The sequence below is a fragment of the Sturnus vulgaris genome, chromosome 3 (genome assembly GCF_052056855.1).
Source record: "Sturnus vulgaris isolate bStuVul1 chromosome 3, bStuVul1.hap1, whole genome shotgun sequence".
Taxonomy (NCBI): Eukaryota; Metazoa; Chordata; class Aves; order Passeriformes; family Sturnidae; genus Sturnus; species Sturnus vulgaris.
Window position 1 is genome coordinate 63,842,131 of NC_142245.1, and position 24,010 is coordinate 63,866,140.

Genomic DNA, 24,010 nt, shown 5'->3' on the forward strand with positions numbered 1-24,010 from the left:
TTTTGCAATACTTAACACTGTTGGCAACTCTATACCTATCATGGGTTTAAAATTCCTGATGAGTGGGCAAAACCAACCCTATTTTCTAAGTAAAGAGTCTGTTGCAGTCAGCCTTGTAAAAGAAACCTTTTAGTGTCAGTGATAATGAAAATACCTGGTACATATGACAGCGTTAAAATGGTGTCATGACCCAGCAATTTCTATTCAGTGCTGTCACAGCCATGCACTGCACAGAACGGGATTGTCATCATGTAAATGTAATAGGATTCTTTATCCTGCATTGTTGCTCAGTTGGGAAGAGTAATTCTGAGTTTCCTGTAAGTTCTGAATATCAGCAGGGGGCCATGAATAGCTTGGAAACCTATATTTTTTCCATTTATTTTTTTTAAAATGCAAATTACACTAGTAAGTCAAAAAAATCACTTTTGTTAAAAATACATTCAGAATTAACAAATGTCAAAAGGAAAAGAAAAAAAAAAAAGGACACATTTGGATTGTACCTCTTGCCTTCTGAATATTTTAGTTTATAACAAAAGCCCAGCCTAGAAAAATAACATTCTTTACTGGATTTTGAGGAGGATACAGCTGTACACATCAAAAATGCCATCCAGATATTCTCACATTACTGTGCTCTAAACTGCTTCCAGAAGAGATCTGTCCACTAATCGTTCAGTTGAATAGTCAACAGTCCTAATTTTTTTAATGGTGGTGCTCTAACTGCAACTTAAGCAGGGTTATGAATACCAACTTCATATAGGTATGCATGTATGTGTGTGTGTATATATATATATATGTGTATATACATATATATATATACTGTGTGTATGTGAGTGTGTGTATCTACTCTATATGTAATATATGAATACACATTTATATTGCAATCCATAGTAGTTAGATGTGCTTCCTATTTCCTAAGCATTTTACAAACATTAACAATTCAGACCTCACAAAAAGCCTGTGAGGCACATATTATTCCCGTATTATAGTTGGGAAGACTAAGACACAGAGAAATTAAGGCCAAAATTTTCTAAATTAAAATCAGGCCTATAAGCTACGTGTAGACACTTCATTAAATTGTCTGACTTCTAAAATTGCTAACTACCAGTAGCTGCTGTTCCATGGGAAATCACTGAAAGGTATGAAAAATTATCTCCTGAAAATTGGATTGCTGCTTAGGTGCCAAAACTGGTTTCTTTTCATGTTAAAAAATGATTTTTATAGAAATATCATTTTGATTAACTGGTATACTGGGAAAGATAAAATAACCTGTTATGACATTTTCATCCCATTTAAACCTCTTCATTGTGTTTAATACTATACATCTGCTATATTTAATACTACATAAAAGTAGAAACTTTTAAAATCTTTCAAGTTATGGGAAATTTCAGCTTGTCAGTTGGAAGTTGCATGGAGTTTCCAGGGGGTGAAAAGCAGCTCTATCCAGTAGGAACTCAGATTTTCAGGTACCCAAGTATGAAAATTTAAATTTGAGATCCAAACCAGCAATGAATGCTTTACAGGATCAGGCCTAGGGGACATTCATGTTTCACGCATGAAATTCCCAGCCGTATCTGAGATGGGAACCCTCAGTACACTGCATCAGAATCTTCCTGGGTGATGCAGCCCCCAACAATAGTTAGTCCTGTGTATTTTATATACATAGACATACACACACATTCACACACTTACATATATATATATCTACCTATATCTATATAAATCTCACCGAATCAATGTAGGTATAGTTCCTGAACATGTCCCGTATCTTGTGTTCTCTGGGGAATGCCTGTTCCTCTGTCATTGTCCAGAGTTGCTGCTTGTGACACTGTACATCCATGCAGACACAGCAAAGGGCACTGGCTCGTACAGGGATGGGTGAGTGGTGTGAGTGCACAGGCCTTTGGAGCAAGGGTTTGGCCAGCAGGGAAAAGGGAGTTGCTCGGGGGTGCCTCGAGCATTTCCAAGCACTGACCTTCCCTCTTGCCCTCAAAAGCTATGTGGTCACCTCAGGTGTGGTAGGTGCGTGCGTTTGTCTATGCAAGGTCTGAGCAAAGAAACAATGACAATCCAAGTTCCTGAAAAACCTGAGCAAAATATTGGGTTTTCCTAGTGAAAGCCGTCTACGTTCTTGAAAATACAGATCAGATGTAGAATAAAACATATGTTCCTAGGAGTTCAGAGTATTTCATATACACATTGACCTACTAGCAAAATTCCCAAAGGCATCTTGTTGCCAACTACATAACAGCACAGAGTTTTTTCAGCCACAATAATACAGGAAGATAAAATACACGTTCTAACACACAACAGATCCCCCAAATATACCACAAAAAGGTCTTCAGTATTTCTTCAACTCAACTAGTCCCTCCCTGCCCTCTCCAACCAAAATCGAAAAATAAAATATGTGGATCCCTTATGGTGCAATTAGAAAAAAAAGTTCACTTACAGAGAAATTTTAGTTGAAATAAGATATAAAAGAGTAAACGTAGCTAGTACATATTCAGTTGGCCTTTGTTCATAGAAATCTGCAGATGTGTCTGTAGTTAGTAAAAGATGTTTAGAGATAGCTATAAAAGCACCTACAGTGCAATAAATAAAACCAGCGGGATTAAGAAGCACTATTTCTGCTGCTTATTTCCAGTAGGTTCAATTATTAGTTTCTGTTACCCCTTTCCCCACCCTGACCCCCAAAAGGTCTCATTTATTTATTTATTCATTTTTCTTTTTAATCATTATAAACTGTTTCTTGACCACTGTGGAGCCCCAAAAGTAAAGCACTTATCAGACAGCTGGCAGTTTTCTACTTGGTTGCTCTGGAGCCATGGACCAACAGAGCCTTATTCCCTGACATGAAAACAAAGCAAAACCAAACAGAAGAAAACCACTGACTTTGAAATCGTTCAGAGTTAACAGCAGCATGTTAACTTCAGAAAGCTTGCACGTAGTTTCTCTAATGTGCAACGCAGTTGGGTTAAGGCAAGTATGAACTGTACAGCCTTCAGGGCAAACAATGCGCTGTCTATTGACTTCTGCTGCAAGGTCATCCTGGTATTTCAGTGTTGTGTGGACTGAGGAGACTCAACGTGGCCCAGAGTGTGGAGGAGGCTCCCACAGCACTGACTGGGCTGGGCTGGGTTCATGTCTTAATCCAGATGGGCCCTGCTGGCGGTGGCAGGGGAAAGAAAGGGACAAAAAGTGGCACCAATGCCTCTGCTGTGTCCCTCTGGTGCTGCGAGGCAGGAGGTCCAAGGAGGGGGTCTGGGGCATCTCCTTTAGTACCTGTTAGAAAGAGAGGCTGAAGATCTCTGTTGTTTTCTGTCTCACTGTTCAATCAGCTTTTATACACTATTTGTAGCACAACAACTGGATTTCTTTTCTCTTTGGAGAACCAGGAGGCCATCCTGAAAGAGATTTTTTGAAAGGTCCTCCAGCCCACTTTGAGTAGTCCCCATGTTTACTTTGACCTAGAAGAAAGATAGAGAAAGAACAATACTTATAATCCACCATATACTTATCTGATCCCTGCCCTGCTGCTCTGGTGCCCTTTTGCAAGCAAGTGTAATCCACAATCCAGTAACAGTTCAGGTACACATGGGATGAAGAGGACAGAAAGACAAAGTGTTTACTCAAGTAACTGCTTGGCTCTCTCTGGAACATTGTCAGAGAAGTCAGCACAGGCTTTCTAAACAATCTTAGGCAGGAGTTATATTTAATTACAATCTTAACTGTATGTCCATGGGTCAACTGGAATATGACCTGATTTATATAATCCATCAGATATGTAGCTGTCTTTGTAAAACCAAGAAGTGACGTGGTATGAGGACAGAAGGGCTGAATTGCAGGTGCAGAGGAAAGCTGCCCACAGCTCACTCACAAAGCAGAGAGCCTGTGCAAATGCCACAGCCTGGCCACCTTAACAGTGTTGTCCCAAACCCATGTATTGTGACTAAAGCTTTCGGTCTAAAATGGACAAGATGTTGCTTGTTGATAATGAAAGCTTAGGTGGTAGTTTATTTAAATGTGTCTGAATGCCAAAACACGGGGAGATAATTACACAGAATATTTGTATATGTATGAACTTGCCAAATGTCATGGTGGTTATACTCAAGGTGCTAGTTTTAGTGTATTTTTTTGTGTTTCACTTATACTTTACGTGAATGGTGAAGTAGGTAGCACCTTCACTATGTGCAATTATCTAGACAAATGCCTATATGTGTGTGTGTATGGGAGTACAGATACTGCAAATATTCTTAGGCTTCACAATAGGAGGAAAGCATGCTTCATTTCAGGGCTGCACTGCTTTTGAGCAATTTCTCCAGTGCATTAGGCATCAGCATCAGACATGCATGGGTTTTTTTTGCTTCACTTCTTCTTTTCTTGAACAAACAAGTTCAATGTGAAGAACATAAAGAAAGATCTCTCTCCCCTCCCTCCTTCCTACTGTTTTTAGAACAGTGATCATGCAGTGCAGTCTTGTTCCACAACTACAACTGTGTTTTCTCATGTGCAGCAGAATCAGTGTCAGGGAGTGTTTAGTCACCTTCCTCGGTCACCTCCCAAGAGGAAAATTTTGTCTTGACAATTGATTTCCGCCATCTTATTGTGTCCTTGTCCCACGGTCTGGCAATGAGCACTGGCATCTCCGGCACAGAATGCCAGGAAGCTGCTTTTGAGTACATCAGCTGTGGCCACACTGCAAGGAGGTACATGAGCATCGGTTCTGTCCCGTTCTGTTCAAAAAGCGTACTCGTTTTGAAGGGACTGTCTAGGCTTCTTGGCTTGTACAGCATAGAGCACACTGTTGGCACTTAAATAATAAAAAAATCCCATTTATAACAGGTAGAGAAATGTCACCATAAGAATTCTTCCCCAAAACATCAGTGTTTTATTTAAGACATAGTTTTAAACTGCATATATTTTTCACTTTAAAAAGTAAACTGATTTAAATTAAATATGAAATTGGAAGAGGTGATAAGGAAAACTGTGATTGGAATTCAAAGCCTAAAACATAGAGAAAAAAACTTCAATGTGAGCCTTAATCTAATAATCCTAGACTATTAAAGGTAACAGTAGCCAGAGATAGTGACTTCAATTAACTACCTCAAGATAATATTTCTTTTTCAGAAACCAAGATTTTTCTTTTCCATAGATATCATTTTCATTTAGGGTAGTTTTGCATAACTGATGAAACACCACAAAAAGTGACTATGTGTCTTTAAACTGAATTAGAATGTTCTTGAAAGTAGAGCTTGATGGATGAAAATCACAAATAAAAAGTAATAAATCTTTAGATAAAGTAGTCCTGACACAACAGAAACGTAAATTTGAGAAGCCTGAATAAATCAATATAATTTGCACATGTAAATTGGTATAATATAACGTCTACATTAACAAAATGAAGTCCTAACTTTAGCACACAGGAAGAAACTTGTTACAAAATAGTATGTCTTAACAGTTAGCAATTACTTAACCCAGCATTCCTTCAGAATAATAGTTAAATAGTGCATGTATAAAGGAGTTAAAATTGATTTAAATCACTTGGATGAAAAACTGTCTGACTTCTAAAGAAGTAAGTTTCTGTTGATGGACTTCTGTCATTGCAATCCACTAAATCAATTCACATCAGCAAGCAGTATGTGGATAATGACTGAGACCTAAAAAAATTCTGTATGTCTTCAAGATTTATATTAGTTCTGGATATGAATCGATCTGGGAAACATATAGGGGCTTCTCTGTTCTGTATTACTGAACTACATGTTGAAATTTGCATTTTGAAAGAATCTGAAAAGCCATTGGAAGTTGATATTGTTTTGGTGAGCTCTTCAAAGAGGAGGCCATATGCTCTCATTCCATTTTGTAGCATGCCCAACACAGCACAGCAGAAAGAACTGCTGTTGTGCCTCTGCATATAGTTAGCAATCAGATGATTCCCCTATTCTCCTGTCTCCTGTTCAATTTCTCTTATAGGTCCAGAGCTCTGTATGAGATGTGCCCGCTGTGAGTCTGAATAGGAGAGCATGCATCCGAATAGGAGAGGATGCAGTGGTGGCAAAAAGTGATCTCTATGTTTTCTTGATCTTTTGCAGGAATTAGATGGGACGATGCTTAATATATCTTCTGTTGCCTATAGATTCAAAGACATTTTATAGCAACTGATAAAGTTATGGAAATAGTTATATGAATACACCAATATAGACATATATGGGTATAGTTGTAACCTGGATGGACATGATTATAGCTTGGACAGTGGTGAAAGCATGACTGTAAAGTAGAATCCTCTCCTCTCCTCTCCTCTCCTCTCCTCTCCTCTCCTCTCCTCTCCTCTCCTCTCCTCTCCTCTCCTCTCCTCTCCTCTCCTCTCCTCTCCTCTCCTCTCCTCTCCTCTCCTCTCCTCTCCTCTCCTCTCCTCTCCTCTCCTCTCCTCTCCTCTCCTCTCCTCTCCTCTCCTCTCCTCTCCTCTCCTCTCCTCTCCTCTCCTCTCCTCTCCTCTTTCTATATTAAATAATTATTGCTTATTACACATACTCTAGAGGTTTTGAGCATTGTAAACTGGAGATTATAATGGCCAGAGAATAACATAAAGCCCTGCTGTGTTTTTTCCTTTTCTTTCCTTGAATACTATGAAGGCTTACATTGGTGATATTTGGTGAACAAGCTCCGTAGGGAAGTAAACCTTTCCTCCCAACAAATAAAGCTTCAAAATACCAAGTATGGCCTGCTGTTATCATATCAGCATGTTTTGATTTCTAATACATAATATTGCTGTAAATAGTGCTACAAGCAGATCAAACCTTGACTTGATTAACTTGACATTCAAATTTGTCACTCCACAACCTAATGGACTGCCTACATTTATAGAGCAACTGCAATGTGAATACATATGCATGTGTTCCTGGTGTGCCTCAGCTGTAAATAAAGAAAGGTATTACTAAATGCTGTAAAAGTCTCTTAAGGACAGATTGCAACAATCCTAGAGAACCCTGTCAAACGCTATACAGTCAGAGGGAAACATGAAGTGTCTTTGTTTGACTGCGGCTGGGACATGGCAATACTTTTGTGGGTTGATTGGACAAAATGTCAAGTCACATTCTGATTTCTGTCTCTCATTTAAGACAGCTAAATCACCTATACTCCAGTGAGCATGTAGCATTGAAATAAGAGGGAACACAGTTTACACGGATTAATCATCAATCTCTTCATTTTAGCTGCAAGTTTAAAAATATTGCCTTCTATCTCTATTTTTTTTTTTTTTACAGGTCTAGCTTTCTTTCCAGTCGGTATGAAGATGCACAGTAAATGCAATCTGCTGTTCTGGAAGAAACACCAAAAGCATAAAGAGAATGGGATAATAGCTAGGGGGCTCCGTATGTTGATGACAAGGTATGGTATACTAAAAAAGAGATAGGATTAGAATTGTTCTAAGTACCTATGCACCTCATATAATAATATGAAGGAAATAACATTTTCAAAATGTGCAGCACTGTGCCAAAAGTGCAGGTGAAAAATATTTACTTCAGCACAGACAGATGGGAAGCTGAAGTTAAGACGGCATTGGAGATATGCACTATTGTAATTTGAGATTATTAAAAAGCTCCTAGCAAAGCTCCTGACGGGCCCAGTTCCAAACATCACCACAGAACAGATTGTACCACCGATAAAGGAATAAATGCAAGATTCCATGCAAAAATACACTAATCCATTAGCAGACTTGCTTCCACTAATCAGAAGAAATGAAATTGCATTCAAAGGTGAGTGGAATTGTATGTTGGGATGGCTACTGTTTGCTTGAACTTAGTTCTTTTTCTCAAAAGAAATGTTCAGAACAGACACAAAGGAAATAGATGTAACTATTGCCCCTTTATGAGCTGCTTGATGCTGTGCTTTTAGTGTCTAGGGCATTGATGGCAAATAAAAAATATTTCAAAAGGCTGCAGCAGTGAGGTAAGATTTATCTGGGCAGTCATGACTGTTCTGAATTTCAATTGACATCAGTACAAGAAATATTTGCAGACGATTATTCCTGGGCTGGTCTATGGTTGTGTGTCAGCTCTAGTGTGAATATACTCCAGTTGTGTGTATGAGCTGATATTTGACTACCCATTTAATTCCCAAATGTATCAGACTTCACTCTAAGATGGAGTTGTCACTCAATGGTTAGGTAAAATACTGTCTCCTATTCAAACCGCCTTAAAACGCCATATGTTGTTACATTTGGTTTGCCTTTTTTAAATGTAGAAACTGGAAATGAGGTACAGAGGTGCCTTGGTAAACAGATGCTCTGGTAGGACAAATGCTAAATGCATCCACTAAATTCGCAAGATGCTGAACTTTTGGTAAAACTTAATAAAAATTCACTTTTTTTTTCACAACCAAGATTTGTAATAGATGATGAATGTTTTTTCTACACCAAATTGTCACTGTCTCTGAGTGGAACCTGCTTGAATGAAAATAGGGAAAAATCAGGTGAGAGCTGGATGCTGTTTGAACAACTGTGACACAGGATATCCTGCCCTAAGAAATCATTATAATTCAACACAAGAGTAATGTTGGTGCTTAAGTGTAACCTGAATTCAGTCCATCAAAAAAGGCTTCTGCCTATTCTGAATTTTAAAGTCATGCCATCTTTCAGCTTAATGATCCTTTAATATCAGGCTGCCACTCTGCTGAATATCCCAGAAGTTAAGTACTTACATATACATGGGCTGTAGCTGTAAATGAGATGTCTTCTGTGGACCTTGATAGCCGTAAGAGTCAAATCCACCTATGAAATCAACTGAAAGGGGAGAAATTGCTTTCATTAGCAACACCTTTTCAGAACTGATGGGCGCTCTCATTCAAGAAACACCCAGCACACAGATTATTTTTGACAGGTCCTCTAATCAGTTAATATTAGACCAGCTAATTGAAAAGATACAGAAAAACAGTAAAAAAGTAAACAAAGGTAAAGTCCCCTTTTTTCCCCTTTATTTTAAAAATCAATTAAATTTTAAAACCACATAAAAACAGGAAAGGATTTATAACAACCATCTTTCCACCAGAAATAACCACACATCCCTCTTTTTCAAGTAGACCACCTCACTGATACAAAACAACGTGCTATTCAGACATTACAAATGCTGAAAACCATTTATTTATTGGCATGAATCCATTGCTTCTGACTGTGATTACTGTGTCTGGCTTGCTGTCATACCATGGCTCAGTAGAGGATATAGAGGAGGGAGTGCATTGATCCAACTCTGTCTGAGAGACAGAAGTTTCTCTGATTCTCTGCTTTGACATTTGGGTTGAAATGCATGAACAGAGTTGGAACAATTTATCTGAGCTTCAGAGATGAAACTTCACAAATGTAAGGAAACCTGCATTTCTCTCAAGATGCTGAAGGTCTGTAAGAAGGTTGTAGGGTGGGAGTTATTTATTAATTCACACAATTGCCAGTTCCTGATGTCTTTCTTATGTTTGTTTTAAACAACGGAACAATTGTTTAATTTTAATTTTAATTTTAATTTTAATTTTAATTTTAATTTTAATTTTAATGTTAATTTTAATTTTAATTTTAATTTTAATTATTTGTTTGTTTTAAACATTTAAACAATTTCCAGGAAAATTCAATCTCATCAATAGGGTCTCTCAAGACTCCTATTTCTCTCTAAAACACTTTCTTTGTACAGGTAAAAGGGTGCCCTTTGCTTCCTTTGTCCCAGGACACTCAACTATTGGCTTATAGGGGTTATTTGGGGGCAGTTCTTGACCCTGAAATATTGTCTCTTACAACACAGATCTGAATTGGACTTTACTTTGATAGAAAAGGGCCAAAGAGTTCAGGTAAGGAAGTGCATTTTTCACATGTCTGGTCACTGCTACTGACAGATTGGCTCTGTGTACATTAAAAGCAAAAAAAAAAAAAAAAAAAGAAAGGTTATTTGATGGACAACAACTTCTTGTGGATCTAAAATGCAGTTACAGTCACAAACAACATAAAAGTAAATTTACGTGGTTTGAGAACCTCCACAGTGGTTGGACTCCTTAATGCTTGCATTTATAAAGTTGTTTTAATACGAAGGTACCCCTCAGTATGTGCCACACTTAGTCACACTAATCAATACAGTTTCATCCATTTCAGACATGTTGCCAAAAAATCAGATTCTTGTACCCCTCCATCCACCATTTACTCTGCAAGCAAAGAGCTACCAAAACACTGGCTGGGTACAGTATGTCTCCATTGCAACTGCACACATGTTGAATCTGTCATCAAGTCATTCTTTGCAGGCAAGAATGGCCCCTGCAGAAATAATTTATCCAGCTCTGTGCTCTGTGGCTGCATTATGTGTATTCCTATCCCAGAAAGATGTGTTACTAAATTAATCCCTGACATCTCTAATGAAGGAGGTTCTATTGCCTCTCTGTGTTGCTTTTCCCTGTGCGTAATTTCCTAATGTCTAATTTAAACGTAATTTCCTGCAAATTAACTACTTATCTACATTTTGGCCTTTTTTCCCTATGGATATGAAGAAAAATGAGCCTTTTTTTTCTCTTATAGCTGCTTTTAAGCTTTTTAAAAAGTATTTCATGCTATCCATTGTTTTCAGGTTTAAGCAAACCTAGTTATTTCAAATTTTTCTCAGAGCTCATGTTTTCCAAGCCTCTACATTTTGAAGCCTGAAGATCCTTCCTCAGTTTACTTATGTTTTTCTTACAATGGGGTGCACAAATCAGGACTAACTGGGACAACTGCCATACAGTCTTCTGTGCATTACCTGAAATAATTCTGTAGGTTTTGAGGTTTTGTATGTTTGGGTTTTTTTCTCTTGTTTTTGTTGTTCTTGTTTTGTGTCATTTGGGTTTGGTTTCCAATTTTCTTTTTCACAGCATCCTACAAACGTTTAATAATCAGCTATTTATTTTTTGTTTTGACACTAACTGTAGCCTAGCCAAGTAGCCCATATTTTATTTGAAGATGACTGATTCTTCCCCACAGGAGTTCTTTTGCACTTGTCTGTACTGAATTTCACCTTCTTGATTTCAAGCCACTTCTCAAGATTATTTTGACTTCTAAGCCTATCTTCACAAGTGCTTGTACTCTTCCCAGTCTAGTTTAATCTTAAATTTTTGCATAGGTTCTCTCTTCTAACCTCGTTGTTGTTAATAAAAATAATGAAGAGAATTATTTCCCTAGCTGAGGTTCCAGTGGTATCCCATCTGAAATGTCCCATCTGCTTTATAACAACATTTCAAATAGAGTTTTAAACAATTCTGCACTCAACCTATGCTGACTGCATCTGGACAGTACTTCCCCAAATTTCTTACAAATATTTTATTGTGTCAAAATCTTGCTAAGATCAAGACAAATGTAATTTCGTTGCTTTCTACTTAATCAATGTCTGTAACCATCAGAATACCTTTATCAAAATGTGATCATGTCTTTGGGAGTATACTAAGTTTGCAGGCAGAAAATGAAGGATATCTTTTGGTGCTAGGCTGGGAGGAAACCATTTAAATTTTCAAATACAAAGATTGCATAAAAAAGAATGGATGTATGTTTGCTGCAGGTATGGTTTGTTGTTTGCTTGCCCAATTTTCTTTTCTTTTTGTAACACTTGATCCCTGACAACACAAGTCAGAAAATACCTGTGTTGGATCAAGTGCCTCACTGTGCACATCAACCCGTGCCACTTTAGGGATATTGCTTATACTCATTTGTCCAGCTTTGCATTTCTTCTGTACTTTCCTAGAACTTTTTTGTTCAAGCAACCTATAAAACATGAGTAGTAGGCTGCAGGCATAGATGCTCTGCTTTGCAGATGTGGGGCAAAAGATTGTCTTCAAGGTTGTTTTCAGAAAGCTAAACCAATGTGTTAAGAAAAAGATTTCTTTGAGCAAAATGATTTTGTGTGAGCATGAGGGAAAGATGCATGCTGAATATCTCTTCATGCACGGTGGCTTTGCCCTGTTGTACAGAGCAAGCACAGAGTGTTAGTAAGCCGGATTGCCAAGTGACAAAGCAAGGTCGTGGAGACATTTCTGTGTTCAGCTCACTATAGAAGTTCCCATGTGTGTAACCAAATGATGGCAGGGCAGAGAGTACTACCATGACCTCACTGGAGACATACAATGGCTTCTTGCAGGCGACAACAAGCTTTGCAAGGTAGGTGGAGGGAAGTAATAGAAAGTGAACTCCAATTGGAAAAGATTTCATCAATCTGTTTGTAGCAAGGTTTCTTCATGGCGGCTGCTTCTCAGCACTGCAAACCCTGTGGTGTCCAGACTGCACTAAAAGCTCCCTGTGGGCTCTGAGATAGTTTCTTAAAGCATGCAGCAGGCTGCCCTTTCTGCAGGCATTTTATCCTGGCTGTGCCTGAAAGGTCACTAAAGTGTTGTACAGCTGATGCTTTCCTGGCAGCCATAACATCAGATGAATAAAACAAGGCTCATTAGCTGGATCAGTACAGAGGCTTCCATCCTTAGCTCCATACATCAAACAGTTTTTTGACTATTCTATCTTACATTCATCCTACATGTCACTGTTATGACAAGAGGTTCATGTTGTGTTTCACTTTAGTAAAAGCACACATGAACATACAAACATAATCCCATTCCTTTTGCGGTGGTTTGACCCTGGATGAACATCAGTTGTCCACCAAAACCACTCTGTTACTCCCCTCCTCAGCTGAACAGGAGAGAGAAGACATAACAAAAGGTTCATGGGTCCAGACAGAGACAGGGAGAGATTACTCAGCAATTACCATCACAGGCAAAATAGCCTTGAATTATTACCATAGAAGAGCAGGATAATGAGAAATAGAGCCAAATATTAAACCTTCTTCCCAGGCTCAACTCCTGATTCTCTGCCTTCTCCACCCCAGTGACATAAGTGAATGAGGAATGGGGGTTGTGGCCAGTTCATCACATGCCTCTCTGCTGCTCCTTCCTTATCAAGGGGAGGACTCCTTGCATGCTTCCTCTGCTCCAATGTGGGGTCCCTCCTATGGGACACAGTCCTCCACAAACTTCTCCAGTGTGAATTCTTCCCACGGGCAACAATTCTTCATGAACTGCTCCAGTGGGAGCTTTCCACGGGGCGCAGTCCTTCAGGAACAGCCTGCTCCAGCGGGTGTCCCCTCAGGGTCACAGGTCCTGCCAGCAAACCTGCTCTGCTGTGGGCTCCTCTCTCCATGGGCCCACAGACCCTGCCAGGAGCCTGCTCCAGCACAGGCTTCCCACAGGGTCACAGCCTCCTTTGGGCACCCCCTGCTCTGCCCTGGAGCCCTCCCTGGGCTCTGGGTGGATCTCTGCTCCCCATGGACCTCCCTGGGCTCTGGGTGGATCTCTGATCCCCATGGAGCTCCCTGGGCTGCAGGGGCACAGCATCCACATGGTGTGCACCAGGGGCTGCAGGGGAATCTCTGCTCCGGTGCCTGGAGCACCTCCTCCTCCTCCTTTACTGGCCTTGGGGTCTGCAGAGTTGTTGCTCGCACTCTGATTCCATTCTTCAACTGAAGTTGTGCAGTGTTTTCCCCTTCTTAAACCTGTTATCCCAGAGGCGCTACCCCTGCCACTGACAGGCCAAGCATTGGCCAGTGTATCTTGGAGCTGTCTGGCATTGGCTCTATCAGAAGCCACAGGAGAAGCTTTTAGTAGTTCTTCACAGAACACACTCCTGTCGCCCCCTCAAAACTTGGCCATACAAACCCACCTTTGAAATATTGTGTGCTGAAATTTTTATTTTCTTAGCTGGACTCAAATAGGATAATAGCAGTATTACTTATCTGTAAAATGTGTTTAAAAATTCAGATTATTTTCTTTTGCTTGTGTTAAGGGTCTAGAAGATGTTCTTCCATCTTGTATTTTGCCCTTTGCATACAGCTGGAACCTCAGTCAGATCACCTCTTCCTATTCCAATTTAGGCTATGTAGTCCTCTGTGTGGCCATCCAGACACCTTGTTGGTCTCTTTTTCCTGAAACTTTTGCCTTGCTGGGCTCCTTTGTCTCTTCTGCTGGTGCTCACCTTCCTCCTGTCATCATCCATCTCCTTTCTTGGGGGTTCTCTCTCCATCATGCTCCTGGGGTCCAATGAGCAGTAACCTCTGCATTTTATTTTCCTCCCCCTCCTGGTTTGGGTAATTGCACTCACAAACACAAATTCTGCTGTTGATGCTCTGAGGTATCACAGATGACCTGGCTCCTGCTCACTCTGCTCCTCCTATACAAATTTAAATCCCAGTTTCTCTCTGTGATATTTACCCATGGATAATTAAACATCAGTTCCAGTTCTGCATGGCTAAAACCAGAACTCTTAGCTGCTCCTTCCTAACCTTCTCTGCTGTCTTTCATTGTGAACTTGTGTCCTCAAGTCTGTCTATCACTTAAGGATAAAAGTTTGGTGTCAACTTCGGTGTGAGCTGTGCAGGATTTAATTTCTGAAGATTATTTTTGCATAGTGCAGAAGAAGACTCTTCTACCTGATGACACAGCTGTAACATTTAGCCAGGGCTCTCAATGTCATATATGACAATATTATTTTTTAGTTTTGAACTCACCAAATGTGGACTTAAGCTGAAGGACTTACCTATTCATCTAGGTTACCTTTCTCTGCATCCTTCAACTGATCTAATCTTCTATTTTACATCAAGTATAAACCAAATTTTCTTACATTTAAAGCCTTTTGTAGAGACTCAACATCAATCTCTCCTCCTTTCAGAGGTAAAAGCTAAATTCTGCCCCCATGCCAACCAGCTTGACCTCCATACTTGTCAAATTTCCAAACATTTGTCTCTCCTTGTGAGGATGTCTTTACAAACAATTATCTCATTCTTTCCTCTAAAACACTCCTTTGCTCTGTTGACAATAATTAGGTTGCTCATGCCCTTACTTTCCTGTTTACTTCAATAAATAATATCTGCTCATAGTTTCTTTGTGCTCACTTTCTGCCTGTACCCATCAGTTGCCTGTTGTCTAATGTGCAGATTTCAAGCTCCAAGAAACAGAGCTGGTGTTCACATTTGTACAGTGCTTGACATTATGGTAGTCCTTAAATATATTCGTGAGTCTACTAAAATAATACAAAACCCCTAGAATTATCCATGACAAAGATGATACCTCTTAAAAAAAGAGCTAATGACCATGGAAGTGTATGTGCATGTGCACACGGATGCTCCTTGCATGTGCATGCCATGACTGGACATATTTCCTGTGTGGTATAGCAGAGAGACAACACGTGCTGTTCATACCCCACATTTAAGTCCTGAGAGGTCTTAAATTTAAACACACTCTCTCCAGAGGCCAGACTTGGCTCCGTGGACTCAGGCTTTCAAAGTGCTGCAATTGAGCTTCACTGTCACAGCAAGGCACTTCACTGCAGGTGCAGCTGGAAAGAAGAGATGGCAAACAAACTACAGCTAATAACATTACTGAAAGCACTGCTGGTGCAGAAGTGAGTACGTGAGGCAAGAGAGAGAGAGAGAGAGAGAGCTGTTCACAAATAGCAGTAGGTAAAACCGGCCAAATTGAGAAAAAAACTAAATGGAGGGGAGTAAAATTAAGTTTGGTTTTAAGGACCTTGGAAATGACATATGGGGTAAAAATATAAAAGAACATATGGGGACACCTTTGCTCTTGCAGTTTTGCCAGTATCCTGCTACCCAGCTCTCCATTTGGTGAAGACACTTCCAAACAATTCAGTGCTGCTGCCTTTTTATGCTGTGAGCCTGGTCTGGTGGCTGTTCCACAATACAGCACACAGGAGGAGGTTTGCTTGAATGTGATCTCCATAAAGCTTGTTTACAATGATAATCAAACATTATTGGTCTTTGTGCTGAGTACACTGTGAATTTAGGCTCTCAAACCACAGTAGAGCCAAACACCAGGGAAGCATGGGGAAGGAGACATCTGCCAGCACATGAGGCTGTGCCCTTCCTGCTGTCACAGGAGGATTCAGAAATGGCATAAGGACTTGGATATGAGGTCCAGTTCTTGTGGTGTAATGAGCAATGTTTCTGCCAAGCAGTCAGTAATGAAGGGCCTATGAGTGTTCTCAGCTCGGCCATTTGCAAGGTGAATACAAAGCCTCAAATTTTTAAACTGTAACCTCATGGCATTTCTGAGCTCTACAATGGCCACTGGAGCTGCAAAGGGAAACCCTTACACAAATTTTCATGGAGTTTCTAAACTCAGATTTTACTCCACTGCCACTATTTTCATGCCATTTGTATAACAATCAAAATTATTCAGTAATTTTTTGCTTCCCAGGGCCTTGTCCTCCACTTTCTCCTCCTCTTATCATGTTGTTAGTATAAGGCATCTTATTCTGTCTCTGTTTCTGCTGATCCCCTGACTGAGTCATTGATCAGCCCTTCTGAGACAAGATGTAAGACTGGGGAGGTACTCAAGTTTGTGAAGTCTAATAGGCATGATCTGGTGTTTCTGCCCTCACAGAAATACAGGCAGGGATCTCTGCCTGCTGCTCCCTATAATTAGGGAGCAACAGGTATGCAGATATTGCTTTCCAGGTGAATCCAGCTTATCGTTGTACTCAGCAGAAAATACCAAGATGAATGCTGCTGTGGGCCCAGAAATTAGACAAGTCACAATTTGTCTCAGATTCCCAGGTAGAGAAGGTGTCTGGTCAGCAGCAGACTCTTGGACCATGACATATGGAAGACTATGCTCTGGAGCAAGACCTCTTCAAGGCAGGGCTGGCCAACAGTGGGAAGCATGTTGAGAGGATGGGAACCAAGGTCCTTGCTGAGCAGAAAGGAGCCAGGATAAAAGTAGTCAGGAATAACCAAGCAAGGGCTGGGAGGCATGACCAAGTCTTCAGTAGCTGAAGGCAGAAACTGGGACCAAGGATAAGGCAGGCAAGAATAAGGACCAAAGGGCAGGAGGAAACAACAGGAGCAGAGCTGCAGCAGTGAGAAATACTGGACTGAAATGGTCAGCACTGCCTTTTATACCTGACAAATACAGCAAGACCCCTGTCAGCCTGTACACCTGGAAATAGGGCTGCTGCCTGACCTCTGCAAGGCTTTGCAAAGATAGTCTCCAAACTTGCAGTGGGGCTTGTCTGATGCTCAGTAAAGAAAGAATCTGTAAAAGACCTCCCCTCAGCTAAAAGAACAAGAGAATGATAATAAGCTAAGAGAACAATGATAGTCTGAACAGTATATTATTTTTCTAAACTGGACAGGCCTAAGCATTGATGGATAATGGTCACTTGCTTTCAAATTTTCATCCCTAAGTGCTGAACAAAAAAAAAATCTAGCCCTGCAATATAGTTTTTGACTGACAAATCATTCTAAGAACTAAATGTGTGGTAGACTGAATTATTGTAGAAGTTATCAAATGAGTCGTTAGGAAAAATTGTTCTTAGCCAGATCACTGCTAGGGGCAAGCAATAAAGAGAAGAAAAAGAAAAAAAAGGAGGAAAAGGAAAATGCCTGGGGCAGTGGCCTCCAAGTGTGACTGCCACACTAATAAATTAGAAAAAGAGTCATTAGTAGGTGCAACAAAGTGGAGAATTAAGGCCCAAAATTTTGAAAGTTAACAATCCAATGCTAATGAAGACCTATCTAGATATTTGAAAGGAAAAGCAATAAGGAAAACTTTAACAGGAGTCATGCTGATAAAAATAATTTGGTGCAAAGCTATGTTCATGGCATGTAGGAAACTGCAAGGAGCTCACAGTGACTGTCACAGCAGGAAGGACACTAAGGATGTGGGCAGGTGTCCTTCTCAGGGCCACTGGAAATAATTAGCTAGTCTGGTCCACCCACAGCAGCTCATCACCTTTCCTCTCGAAGACTCTGTTATCTGTCAGGCTGCAGTGAGTTTGGATGGCCAGGACTTGCCATGCTCCACCCATTAATTTTGGCTGAAGCCTTAAGGAGGTAGCGAGCTGCCCTTGAAGGGTGGGACATCAGGATGGGGAAGGGAGCCAGCAGCCCCACATGGCTACCTGCACGCTGTTCCTCTTCGGGATCCAAGCTGCCTCTCCTCTGCCTCAGGGGATGAAGGAGGAGATGCTCCCCATTGGAGAGCCTCCTTTCAAAGACAGCCCTCCATATTCAGTGCAAAGTAGCAGGAAAGGACTGATGTTGAAATGGAGCCTTTCAGCAGCACCAGAACAAAACATGCCTGAAAGCATTTTGCATGCAATTTTCAGCTTGTGAAGAGTTTCAGATTTTGCAATTTTTTTTCCTGATTTTGAATATGAGCTTTGTCTATTTTCAGTGTCAAAACATTTCCATGTCCAGCAAGACCACACCCTATTCAGCTGCATCAACTACTCAAGCATCACTTCAAATGGTCTGTGGCCTTTGTTATGAGAACCATCACTAGTTACTACCCCATTTCTGCTACTGGCTTCACACCACTGCCTGGGATATTGTTTCATGGTCTGAATGCCTTTGTGCTCCTCTTCTAAAACAAATAATTAACGATGAGTAATATTTTCACAGTGGTTTGATATGAAGTGTATCTTTCTTAAAAAAACCAAACGTTAGCAGTTAATTCCCTTTTGACATGTCAGATCTTTTCCAACACTTCTGCAATGTCATTCTTGAATGGATAAAAATTGTGTGGTCTCTCTAGTTTAAAAAAAATATGTAAGATAAGTATATTTCCCTGGCTATTAAAATGCATTGATTTTATTAGGCAGTGTTGCATTGTGATGAGCTGCTACATGTTACTTCCTCCAAGCTTTACGTTATATTATTTAGACATTTTTAAACTTGGGGTTGACAATCCCCGCAGGAGGTGGTGATGGATGCAAGGGGAGTGGCAGGGAAGACAAGTGAGGGAGAAAAGAAATTATCATAGATGAAGCCAGCAACGCCACCATTTCCCCTTGTGTGATTTTATTTTTATATTTGTCTCATGCCACAACCCTGTCTCCTAGGGATTCCTTGAACATCAACTTCATTAGTTACGAAGGTAGCAATCCATAACCAATTTTCTTTTCATGTCAAGCTTGTTCATGTATAAACCCAGTCCTTTTGTTGGAAACATTTGCAATTAATCCCACAAACAAAGAAAATGCAAATCATACAGTCTACCCTAAGCAACCCTTCTGACTCAAGGCCCTGACCACCATCTATTATACACTAAAATGAATTGAAATTCCCACTTTGAGTCTAACCTAATTTTCTAGTGATAATAGGCCTGGATTCCCAGAAGCATTCTATGCATCTAGATAGTAACATCCTAATTTCCCTTCCTGGTAAATGTTTTAAATAAGATTTTAGCACCAAAGGAAATTAACCTTTAAATTAATTGTAATTATAAAATGCCATCACTGATTTTGTCTTCAGACTAATTACTTGCTATTATTTAAACAAACTGCACCTCCTCAGAGCTTTTAAGTTTGCTTCTCTCTGCAGTGCTGTGCCAAATGATCACAGAGCAGGCTGTGTAATGTCTGCCAAGCCCTGTGACACCTTGGACTGCTCGGGTCCATTTGCATCTCAAATGCAGCCGGTTTCACTTGTCATATCTTCCTGCCATAAACTTGCTCCCCTGTGCTTCAGCCTCGCACTCTGCAGCTCAGACATTTTCAGCGAGCACACCTCAGGGGACAAAGATTGCCTGTGCTCTGTGCTGAGGAGAACGAGACGCTCAGCACCAGCCTTCTGCTCTGCGAGGGGCCCCCTCCAAGAGAGGACATGACTGGAAATAATAACACAGGAACCAGCTATTGATATGTGCAAAAGATTGATGTTGTACAGGCATCTCAGGGAATTTCCTAAGTGTTCCTGGTGGCGCCATGGCTCTCCAAGGCAGCTGTCCTTAGGATGACAAACATGAAGTAGCACCTTGGGATTTCAAAGGCTTCCCTCCCTCCACGCTTCTATCAGCATCCTGACAGCCAAAGGCATCCCATTTTCCTCCCTCTGGTTTACTTAGTTCATGTAGCAGTCACCACATTAAATGAAACAAGTAAATGGAAAAAGCTTCTAATTCAGCTGCAGGCTGTAAATTGAAGACCACAGCTGAGCAAAAACAAGTTGAAGCTTCAAATTTGTATCATATTCTTTGCATTCCCATTTACAATGACCTGTCCAACAGTTTGGAGAACTAATGTGTTTTAAATATTGGCTTTTATTTGTTCATATTATTATTGTTGCTGTGCTGGCTCTGCAGGGTCTCTAGGCTGTCCCTAGCACCAAGCAAACAAATTAGACCAGTGATACCCCTGTCATGAGAGAGAAGTCCACCATAGACAGGGCAGATTGCTCTTTGGGGTTACATCCCTGCCTCCACTGACTGGAAGAAATCTTGATTGTTACTTTAAGCTGCAGTTCTACTTACACGGGGCTGTAGGATTGTGAGATGGTTGCCACCTGTGACAGCCTGGAAAAGGTGAAGATGGAATCACTGGTGTTTCCCAGAGAAAGACTCGGGATGCACTACACAAATGGTAGGTCCAAAACTAACGAAGTGTATAGCTGAGGTATCAGATCTCCTTTTCTCAGGAGGCTATTTCATAAAACCTTTCTGGGTTCAAACATATTTGGACACTTTCAGGAACAAAAGACTATGATGGGAAACGAAATATGTCTAGCTAGACGTCTCGAGGCTAAGGAAGTCCACAAACAGCAAATTACTGTCAAGAATTTCTGGGAACCACAAACTTGGGAAACAAAGAAGCAGAATTCGTACTTGAATGTTTGCTACCAGTTTCTCTTTCTCTTTGTTTTAGAGATTTTTTTAAGCAGGGATAGAAGCTGAGGTATTATTTCTCTGTTATGTCTCACTAAGCAGATTGTGAAAAGCATTTGGCACAGAAATAAAGCAATACCTGAGCATATTCTGCACTTCAATAGTGCCTTTCATCCCAGAAGCTCAAAGTTATGAAGCAACACGCCTCTGAGTTTGTCCCTGTCATTATTTCCCATTTTAAATATGGGAAGCAGAAGTATGGAGAGGTTAAACAACCTGCCCAAAGGTGGAAGGCTGCCTGTAACAGAAAGAAAAAGAAAATGTTTTTCTATCTATTCCATATGCATATTCAAATTTCACATCTCTCACATATAATGAATTTAATATTGTCTTTTAAAAGAAAAATCTTTGTCATCACTTTTGTGCTTCCCAGGTCAGCCTAGGATCCCAGAGTAGACTATTGTTTGGCACCAAGTTTATTGCCACATAATAGTGTATTGCTCACCAGAAGATATTTCCTATCTAGGGTACTGCTGTCTTGCTGAACATTTTCAGTAATTCGAATAGAGTCTTTAATCCAAATTTTTATTGGAGGAGGAGGAGTGAAATAATTTTAAAGGGTTATATAGAGCTTTACTTCTGTGCCAAAACATCCCAAATAGCAGAATTCCAGGGAATATACAGCAAAAATCTTCTAGACAAAGTTGCAATTTCTTTTGCTTTGCAGTTTAGCTGGAAACAACGCCAGGAGAAAAGAAGAAAGTGTATGTGCAGGTCAGATCCCTGCTAGCATTAGATGGTCAAAGGTTGTACCTCATGGTACACAAGGGAACATTCAGAGGGGCCGTATTTGTTCTCTGATTGCCTTGCCATTGCCTAATAGTAGGTAAACGCTATTTCTGCTCCCTCTCTAGGTCAGCAAGAGAGCCTTCTAGGTTAGGAGTTTACTCTGAGACACGGACTAAATTAGAGATTTTCTCTTAGCTGGAGTCCATTCCTAGTCAAAGCTGTCCCTCTAATAACAAGCAAATCTCCTTACCCTCAACAGAACCGGTGAGTGTAGAATTCTCATTTCAGTAACCCAGGTTTTTTTCTTAATTGCTTAGAGACAAAAAGCCCTGGGAGGATGCTACTTGACTGCTTATATTCCAGTGTTTCTCACAAAATGTCTATATAGTTAATGAAGTTTTCAAAAATACATTGAATTTTCTTTTAGTAAGGCAGTAGCAGCTTATATAGCTAGTGAGCAAATGCACATTAAATGAACATTTCAATGTTATTAAAAATAATGTTTGGCCTTTGAAAAATGCAGGCCTAACATGATTTTGTGAGAAAAATTAGGATCTCCAATAAGTTCACAGTCATTGAATGCCTCCAAGTAATGGCTGTTGCTGACATTTTCATGTTTTATTTTTAATTGCTGCAGCTAATAATGCTAATGAGGTAAGAATGGCAATGGCTTAGGCATTCCAATGGCAGTGGTGAAGAGGAGAGTGTGGAGTTGGCAGCAGTGCTGCTGGGGGACCCATCCTCCCTTGCTTTTCACAGACGATCTGGGGCAATCCAACCTTCAGAGTTCCTCCTTCCTATTCAGCCATAGGGAGAACGTTTGGGAGTTTGAGAAAATCAGCCATGGAAAAGCTGCTCCTGTCTGCCCCTTGGACACGGGTGCTGCAGTCTGACTCTGGTGCACCTGGTGTCAGAGCACTTCTGGGACTGTACCAGGGGAGAAAGCAACTTACTCTTTAATCCTTGGTGCAGAATTAACCCAAAGCACATTGTTCTCATGAAAGGTAGCACAGACTTGAGCTTTGATTTAGGGGGCCTGCAGCTGGATTTATTTGGTGAGTAATTAAAACCTCTAGATTTGCTGATTCAGTCCCAGTTATGACCATGATTTGATCACTGTATTGTTCCATTCCTAATCCTCTAGTGAGGTTAGAGCAGATTAATCTTAGTTAAATGTTTGCTTAATTCTACCCTAACTCATTTGTTCTCTTAATAAAATCTGCATAAAGAATGGAGAAATAGTAATTCTTTCAGCTTGTTCCAATTACTCTGAGAGCAAAGCTAATTCAGCTGAAGCAGCTTAAGAGCAACTTGACTGTGTTTCTACAGTTGAGGCTCTGTGCCAACAGAAGATGAGACAGCTTCTATACTCCAGAGCAATGTCAATATCTTCATCTGGTTAAAATCTGGAACATGCCCATGTTTGGCTCTTGGATATTGCATGGCTTTTTTTCCAGTCTTATGCCTGGCTGCTCAGTACTGCCAGGTCCAGTGTTTCTGCCTCTTTTGCTCCTCTTTTGGACTGTTATTATTCCCATAGCCCATTAACAAAGTAGAAGAAGTGGAATGGGTGTTCACTTTGTCCATTGTGAAAAGCAAAAGACTTTTTCTGTTGGTTCTGTCTCATCAGAAAGGACTTGTGGCTAAATGACACTTCGGTATGAGCCAATATATTTATTCTTATGGTCTCTCTATTTGTCTGTTATGCATCCCGTTTTTATAGGCATGAGTGGTCCTGAAAGCCAGAGATCTAGGTTTCTCCTGTAATGTCTGTGATACAGAGGTGGGTAAGAAGACGAAAATGTCCCTCTGTTGCTCTTCACAGACTAGTTTGGTGCTGGGAAAGCAGGGCAGTGTGGTTGTTGCTTTCTGGTGACTGTTTTTACCAGAGGCTCTTTCCCAGCTGACACATTGCTCGCACACGGAGGGAACATCAGCTGCCAAACTTCTTTGAAACACAAGTCTGGCCTCACTCCTTATCAGGTGTGGATGCTAGGCAGGGGTTGGGGCAGCAGTAAAGCTTTTTTCTCCTATGCTAGATGCTCAGCAGCTTTGGAGGAGAGAGTACATCATGAGTAGGAGAGGCACCTTTATCCCTCTGTCACAGAGTTTCCTCCATTGCAACAGGCAGGGGTGAGGAGCTGGAAAAGTGGAAGAAGAGTCTATGGAAAGAGAAACACTTCTAGAAGATCTGGACCTATCTCAGATCAAAGACTATGCAGGAAGCTCTTGTAATGAATCTGGGACATATTCCTCTTTTCCTGAAAGCTTTTCTCCTTAGCATTTACTTGGTCTGCATGAGATGACCCCATCTGTGATTATATGGAGAAAGTCAAGCTTAGGCATCTTCCTTTGGAGTACAAATACTAAATAACGTGACATCCATAAGGAATACACTTCTCAGAAGAGCACAATTACTGGATGTGTTGCCAAAAGGGATGTAAAACGTGAGAAAATGTATCTAAGAAAATAAAAATTTTAAAGTAAACCTGAGCAGAGGGTATTTGTATAGACTGTTACAGTGAACACTTGGTACGTGGCAGAGCAGATGTCTGAGCAGAGAAAGAACTAG

The 24,010-nt window shown here is 40.5% G+C and overlaps 1 protein-coding gene across 2 annotated transcripts in view; it reads right to left on the minus strand.

Annotated features, from left to right (window-relative positions):
* Positions 1 to 349: 349 nt before the first annotated feature.
* Positions 350 to 24,010, minus strand: part of NKAIN2 (sodium/potassium transporting ATPase interacting 2) — a 514,810-nt gene continuing 491,149 nt past the window's right edge. Inside the window, exons 6-8 of one of the 2 annotated variants that reach the window (XM_088161863.1) lie at positions 8,692 to 8,773; positions 4,541 to 4,807; positions 350 to 3,464 (exon numbers count right to left, since the gene is read on the minus strand). In XM_088161863.1, coding sequence (XP_088017989.1) covers positions 4,735 to 4,807; positions 8,692 to 8,773 — 155 coding nt within the window. In that variant the 3' untranslated portion in view covers positions 350 to 3,464; positions 4,541 to 4,734. The remainder of the gene's footprint in view (positions 3,465 to 4,540; positions 4,808 to 8,691; positions 8,774 to 24,010) is intronic. The other variant, XM_014876703.2, reaches the window with a different exon arrangement.